Genomic DNA, 8,217 nt, shown 5'->3' with positions numbered 1-8,217 from the left:
ACATATAGGAAATTGTTTAACATGCAGCATTTATCAAAATCTCATTCAAAATCCCTCCCAGTATGTTTTATATTTGTGTTACAATAAATATTATTTATTTTAGATGATATTTTTGCATGACACTTATTTGCAATAACTTCTATGCATAACATAGGATCATGAAAAAAGAACGCAGTACGGCTGTTTTGCTTTACTCATTTAAAACATAATTCGCTCTACGCGTTCAAGTGTTTTTCAGCGTAGCTGTGTTAAACGGCATTTTTGCTTTACTCATTTAAAACATAATTCGCTCTTCGCGTTCAAGTGTTTTTCAGCGTTGCTGTGTTAAACGGCATTTTTGCTTTACTCATTTAAAACATAATTCGCTCTTCGCGTTCAAGTGTTTTTCAGCGTTGCTGTGTTAAACGGCATTTTTGCTTTACTCATTTAAAACATAATTCGCTCTTCGCGTTCAAGTGTTTTTCAGCGTTGCTGTGTTATACTCGCTAAGCTCTTGAGAGGTAATAAAAACGTTGTTTGAATGACAAGTTACTGTAAGACTGGGAAAATAACTTTGTAAGGTATCTTTCGATTAAATAAATTCGCATGAAAAAAAGACAAATCAAAGCATGTATGCTGATGTAATGTATATTACAATATAGATTATTGTAAAAACTGACAAAGCTATTAAAGCTGTTATGTTATTATATATTATGGATCACCCTGTTCTAGCAGCGCTATCTGTTTATTATCTTCTAACCAAGTCAAAGACCTGTATGGTATTATTGTGACCTGTTATTACAAGGTTTTCTGCTTTAAGACATAGTGATCTGACCGACACATCACCCATTGTGTTGGTTACAGGTATATGTATAAGAACTCCTTCTCCGTCAAACAGAAGGACATGGTTGGATTTGAAACAGCCAACAAACAATTGACCCCTGTTGTCGAACGTGATCCCTCTAGCTGCTGTAAGATTTTTATCTGTTATCGTGGAAAGCTTTTGACCACGCCTGTTAAGAATGATAACTCCATTTGTTTCATCTGTTATATAGAAGAGATTGTTTTCTGGGTTTAGAATTATGTCCCTTGGACGTCCAAACAAACGTTTACCATTTTCATCAGTTTGGAAGGTTTTAAGAAGTATTCCGTGTAGATTATATACCCTTATCTCACCTGAACCCTCCATAAATGCACGCCAGTAGGTTGATCCACCACCACAACACACAAACAGGTTCCCATCTTTGAAGAGTATTCCGCGACATGCCTTACTGACTTTGAAGGCATGTGTCAATTCCATGAACTCAGCTATATGAACAAATTGAACCATTTGTTTACCAATTAAGGTGACGGCAACTTCTTTATTGCTGGTTGAACAGACACCCCAGGGTTCGCCAAGAACTTCACAGGATGCGGCTATTTTGTATGACTTGTCAATACTAAGTATCAAGTTATGAGCAAGATCTGTAAGTACCATGGATCCATCGTTGAGAAGACAAGAGTCTAAAATGAAACAAGGAACTAAATCCTTCTTCATGTTAACATCATACGTTCCTTGTAGATTCGCGTCATATTCACATACTTCATGAAACAGCCTTGGTCTTGGTGGAAGATTTTCATTTTCAAATGAAAGTCTTCCGAGCTCCGTCTGAGTGGAAGCTGTTTCAAATGTGCTGTTTACAGTATATTTCATCGTTTCCTTTCTCACATGCTCAGATATAGTTTTAATTGTTTCCTTTGCATCTGTTTGTATGTTTCTGTTTGTTTTCATTTTAATGAAAGCATCTTTCCCATCTTCTTGAAGACCCTCAATGGCTTGAGTCACGTTGGCTAATGACTGTTCAAGAACCTTTAATTCACAGTCAATATCTCCTTCAAATTCCTTGTATTTACTGTCCAGATTTTTATTACCTTCTTGTAACAATTTTGCCACAGTGGCTTTGACATTCTCTGCAGCTTCTTGCATTTTATTCTCGATTTTCTTTCTTTCCCCGCCAATTCTGATTTTATCATTTTCTCTTGCCACTTTTAATTTTTCAAGATCATCTTTCAGATTATGTAGGCGTGCAGTTGAATCTTTGTATTCTTGACATTGCTTAACACCCTCTGACACTCTGTCTAAGTCAACAATTTTAACACATGTTCTGAAACGCAAGATTGGTATCCAGTCTAATAAACGATTTAGTGTATAACCTAACAAAACAAATAGATCGACCATAGGTTATTTTTAATGCAAACGCTGTACTAACCATGTTAGTCTATAAAAGTGAAAACTGGTTTATGTATATTTCTGACGTGAGTGCATTTTGCGACTGTAGTTCAGCCATGTATATTTTATCAGTAAACACAAATTCTGTCTTCATTTTGTTAATATTGTTAAAATCATAGCAAACAAGAAAATGTGACAAAGTGTCCAACGTCCTCCACATAATGACTTTGATTTGTTATGGAGAACAATTACTTTGAATAATAAATGGACAAGTTACGGCTAGAGTTACCATATATGTGGCCATATATGTAGATTCCAACATCTGTTTTGAAATGCATGAAGTTATTAGATTTTTTCATTGGAGCTTTTGTTCCTGATTCTGTGCATAACAAATCTTATATCTTATCTCTTTATATCAAATTATGATAAAATCAGAGTTACAGACTAGACACAAAACCTATTAACATTTTACATCCAAATGAGACCTTGACATTCAAGTTAAGGGGTAAGGTCTTTTGTAGGACCAATTACTTTGTTACGGACTATGACTTGTATTACATTTAATATTCCAGTCACTTGATAGATGACGGATGTATTGACAGGGGCATAATGCAGACCCTATTAACACCATTAACCTTTGACCTGCAAGTTTACCTTGACCATTGATGTACAACCGTGGGTTGTGCGAAGCAACGTTTTATAATGAAGAATATATTAAAATGCTTTGAAAGGCATTGACACGAAAAAGACCTTGACGTCCAAGTATGAACTGGACCTTAAAAATCCCTTGATGGATGAGAGAGCTATAATTCCGGGCGAAGAACCTACCCTGTTAGTCTTTTACCTGCAAGTGTGGACCTCTGAGAAAAAACCTGGGTCTTGCAGCATGTCTTCCTACGAGGAAACTATGTGCTTAGTAATATTTAAATCTACTGGCGGAGTAATGGACCGGAAGAAGTTTGACGGACAGACTATCAGTCGTTTTCTATTTTTGCGAAAACATATTGGGGAGGGAGCAAAGACCTAAATGAAATATTTTGAAGATTATTAATGGACTTACCTGTGATCATAATAAACACATTCCTCACACACCAATTCATCATGATCCACACAAAAAGATTTGAACTGTTTGCTGGTATGAATCCGACAGTTTGCATTTAAAATATTACTATCGATTTTTACGTCTGTGTTAGATTGTCCATGTACATATTTGTTATTGGAATTATTTTGATTAGAATCATAACTTGCCATTGTATTCTTAACCTCGGGTTCTAAAGAAAGTCATGTATCTTGAAAGATAAAACGTGTTTCCTGATTTCTACTATCTCAAAAGATTAAACACGTGATTGATATATATACTACTATCTGTTTATCACTTAGATATAATATATTTCGATCATTTACATCACATATAGATGTATATGACTTGGCTAAATATAAAAATTAACTGTGTATGTTTGTTTGTTTTGGGTTTAACGCCGTTTTTCAACAGTATTTCAGTCATGGAACGGCAGGCAGTTAACCTAACCAGTGTACCTGGATTCGGTACCAGTACAAATCTGTTCTCCGCAAGTAACTGCCAACTTCCCCAGATGAATCAGAGGTGGAGGACTAATGATTTCAGACACAATGTCGTTTATCAAATAGTCACGGAGAACATACGCCCCGCCCGAGGATCGAACTCACGACCCCGCGATCCGTAGACCAACGCTCTACCTACTGAGCTAAGCGGGCGGGCCCCAACTGTGTATGTAGAGGTATATTCACAAATGACAGTCGTTTGTTAAAGACCCTCCACAACCTAGTGACAAACTTTTCCAACACCCCCACCCCCACCCCTGTCGTTCTCTAACATACACAAACATAAACTACATGAAATATCATTCTGATTATACAGATGTAATACAGGTGTATTTTCACAACTTCATGTGCTAACTTATTCAATCAAACCCTCTTCAGTATAGGTTTTAAAAGTCAGAAAGATTAATCTTACACTGTAGAAACCGTAAGAGTGTGGTCCAAACGTAACTTCATACGAAACGTACTGTGCATACTGCTACATTAATTCAATAAAATGTTTATACATTTTAACATTTTATCTTGGCCTCAAATATGTCAATGTCAGTTCGTAACTAGATACTTGTATTTTTCAATTTTTGAGGAGAATCATGTATATAATTACCATTATGTTAACACAAAGGAATACAATTACTAGTATTCTGTAGTGGTGGGTCTTTTAAAAATCAATGTTGGCTAACTTTCATACTCTATTTACCAATATGATATATATTATATATTCAGTGTGTAGTAAGTGTGTACTGTTGTACTGTATTCAACATCACTCACAGTACTATTACTTTATAGACATAGACCTGTTAATTTCATGTCTGCATAGAAATTCCAAGGTATTTATTAATATTTGTAATATTGGTATAGGATATACAATTTAATACACTTTTTGGAAAAGGATAATTAGTCAATGTATATTAACTTTTTTTACCATAAAAATAACATTCATTACTTACTACAAATATATGAAAGACATCAGTGAGTCAAAGTTTGATATTCCGACTGGTTAAAAGATAACGCTATTGTCATCACTATTTATTTCATGTGTTGCCGCCTTCAAAACGGACTATTTAATTGTATTTGCATTAAAGCATCTATTTATGATTTTCGGTTCCCTTATCTTAAAAACACAGACATCCTCAGCCGGGAACCCCTTTATCCTAGAACACTCCAGGCGGAGATCATTCACTACATCTCAGTGGTTGGTTTGTAGCTTTTCCCTTCTCTCTTTACCCACAACCAGCTATATGCCAGGTCAACTTTTCGACAGAGTTTTCCGACAGCTCTCTTCCTCTTACTTCCAGTTATGCCTTTAACATCTTCCACAGTAACTGTGCTGAGAAGCTTCAAAGCCCAGTCTCAACGGGTAAAAGCCATGCTCGCCATTCACGCTCTCTGCACTTACCTGAATCTCAGAATAACTGACCCACTTCCGTCAGCTTCCGGTCAGTTGTTCTCCACCTTGCCCAAGCATCATGGGCACCATGACCACTGCTTTCGTTCTCCTGTCCGCGTATGTATCTTCTCTTGTTCAAGCTATCTTCTCACTTTGCTACCTACAATGCGCCATTGCTATTCTCTGAAGTATCACAGCGCCTGATATCAAGCGGTTACACCGACACTGTTTTTGTGTCTAAAGCTCGAGGACTATGTCCTTCCGGTTCGAGTCTCTATGTATGTTTTCCGAATCATATTATCCTTGGATTCACTGAGTCTGACCACTAGTCTTATCTTTGCTACCCTGAACTCTTAGAGAGTGGGAGCTACAGTTGGTTAGTCCAGTCATAGAGTCCAGTCACTTGATTGGACACTCCATGAGGGAGGATATGTCTATTCATTGCATCTGAATGTTGATTTTTTTCATAACTTGTCATAGGTTTTTTAACTTCATAGGCCTTCATTTCATTGTTACATAGTACAATGTAGCAGGTGCGTTCGTCTTGGATGTTACTATCAGGTCATCCATGAAGCTTTTGTATGAAAGTAGATTACCCCTATAAACAAATACTCATTTGTTTAACTGGAACATCGGAAAAAAGTCCATTGTATAATTATTGAAATGAGTTTGAAGACTTCGACCACCTTTTCCTTGTTTGTAAATATTTAGATACCTTCAGGTCAAAGACAAAAGTAACATTTAATAGATTTGGTTTTAATAAATCATTCAGGAATTTGAAATGTATGATTATTGGATACTAGATAGATTTCCGTGAATATACTATACAAATTTATTCCTAAGTTATATATCATATTGCATATACAAAACTTATTTTATGAGCGAAAGATGAACAAAAGCTTTAAACATTTGGAAAATTTAGGAATATTTGTCCTTATACTTTGAAAACTGTTTTAAAGAATATGTGATCGTGTATTCAAATTAATTATGTAATCAAGTACATGTACTGCTCACATGCATTCATATATTGTCTCATACCCAAATGCCAATGTATGTTATTGTTTATATGTTGAAATGCAAAATAAACGGGTTGTTACACGTTTGTGAAACTATTCCAAAAAGGACTCCTTACGCATGTGAGAGATGATATCTGTGGTTCACGAGTTTCCCTCTTGGCTGTGTTCATGAAGAGGTTCATACCCACCACAAAAAGGATAAACGATATAGTACTCCTACAACCAGTAACGATACTCTTCCCTAGCCTCTGTCATGAAGTCAGCTTGTTACCCTCTACGAAATGCAATGTAACCATTGATGATTCATTGAATGCAGTTTGGAAGGTGGTACTGGTTCAGTTTTACCACAATCAACTTGTGTGGTACAGAGCCGTAGGTGTTCGCAATGCCCAGCCAAATACTATAAGGTCGCTATTGTTTACGTCTGGTTCACTAGTTACTAGTAGTTGACATATAGCACTGATAGACTCAACACATCCTAAGAACCCTGATATTCTTTCAATCCTAATTGGCATTTCTTTCTTGTGGGATAACTTTACAAGGACTACAAAGAAGATTTTCCCCTCCACGTTTAAGTTAATATCTGTGAAGTTGTTCTCATTGGCAGCAAATCAGCACTTTCCCTTCCTCCAGAGTACATTCTGTAGGACTTGCAATTTGTGAAGCAAGTTAGAACATATTTTGTAGACCTTGGATGGTATTCCATTGGGTTAAAGGGGTGAAACAGTTCTTGCTTTCTACCTCAGAGAATGTAGGCTATCTAGTAGCCAATTGGATGTGTTCTAATCTTGGACGATTTCTACGGCTGACTCCAGGTGTTGCTGAATTTTGTTAGACTTCTTTTTGTCTATGACTGACTTGGAGAACTTGTATGGGTTGGCTAAAACAACGCCCTCTGCTTAGCTTTTCTCCATCTATTTCTTTCCTGCTCAGTGTGTCTTAATGAGCTCAACTGTCTTCTCTGCTCATTTCACAGTTCACGGATGCCTATTATCCGTTTCTCACTGACTTTCTTGTTCTTTCTGAACACCTGTCTGATTTCCATGATTAGTAATTGGGTCCTGTAAGGTTTCTGTGGAGGTTTTGTTCATTTCTTCTTTACGATGCCTGCTGATCAAGCAGTCACGAATTTCAGATTTCTATCTGCTGCAAGGAGCATAACTGATTCCAATGTGAAATCTAACACTCTATCAAAATCTTTGCATTCACACTTGTCAGAAGCCTTAAGCCAGTCAATGCATGCCTTCCGATCCGCTCCTGTCCTATTGCACTGGGCTCTTTTACTTACATGCAGTGCTTCTTTTGATGAAGAATGGTCAACCTGAGTACGCAAAAGCTCAATAAGTGAAAAGTTTTACTTTGTGCTATCACTTGCCTGTGTTCTACCGAAGTTCTGTGAGCCCGTCCGCTAAGCTCAATAGGGAGAGCGCAGATCTACGGATCGCGGGGTCGTGAGTTCGAGCCATGGGCGAGACGTATGTTCTCCGTGACGATTTGATAAAAGACATTGTGTCTAAAATCATTCGTCCCTACGCCTCTTATGTGGGGAAGTTGGCAGTTACTTGCGGAGAACAGGTTTATACTAGTACAGAATCCAAGAACACTTGTTAGGTTGACTGCCCGCCGTTACATAACTGAAATTCTGTTGAAAAACGGCGTTAAACCCAAAACAAACAAACAAAAACCGAAGTTCTGCCTAGAGGCAGATGACTGCTCAGAAGCAAAGAGTTCCTCAGTACTTTGGATCGATTACTTACTAAAATTTACTATACTCAGCAAAAGTTCTAACTCCACACCTACAATTTTGGATATATCTCGCTAACCTTTGGACATATTGCAACAAAATTTGGACACTATATAGATCAAATATTTAATAAAAGTAATTCATGAAACATTTGCGTAAAATGGCAAATTCATTGAAGCGTGAACAATTTGAACAGTACAATCCCCCAAATTAAAAGTCACACAATCCGAGTTCTTAGTATCTCGTCTGTCACTAAATATTATAACTGACTCCCATACAAGACGCCACGCCAGAGAGAGATGTG

General features: G+C 37.0%; 1 protein-coding gene across 1 annotated transcript; it reads right to left on the bottom strand.

Moving 5' to 3' along the window:
- Positions 1-3,493, bottom strand: LOC123536850 (uncharacterized). Its single transcript, XM_045320327.2, has 2 exons — positions 3,249-3,493; positions 1-2,123 (listed from the first exon to the last, which is right to left on the bottom strand). Exons 1-2 carry the CDS (start codon positions 3,437-3,439, stop codon positions 728-730), a joined length of 1,587 nt encoding a protein of 528 aa, XP_045176262.1. The 5' UTR covers positions 3,440-3,493; the 3' UTR covers positions 1-727.
- Positions 3,494-8,217: the final 4,724 nt, after the last annotated feature.

Source organism: Mercenaria mercenaria, chromosome 17, assembly GCF_021730395.1.
Source record: "Mercenaria mercenaria strain notata chromosome 17, MADL_Memer_1, whole genome shotgun sequence".
Classification (NCBI taxonomy): Eukaryota; Metazoa; Mollusca; class Bivalvia; order Venerida; family Veneridae; genus Mercenaria; species Mercenaria mercenaria.
Note: the sequence above shows the minus strand (reverse complement) of the source record. Positions and strands in the feature narration are given on the sequence as shown.

What these genes read in the sequence shown, in the direction of transcription:
- LOC123536850 (XM_045320327.2), bottom strand. Translation starts at nt 3,439, where the DNA reads ATGGCAAGTTATGATTCTAATCAAAATAATTCCAATAACAAATATGTA. An exon ending in TGTGTTTATTATGATCACAG is followed by an intron (nt 2,124 to 3,248) that starts GTAAGTCCATTA and finishes CTTGCGTTTCAG; the next exon opens with AACATGTGTTAAAATTGTTG.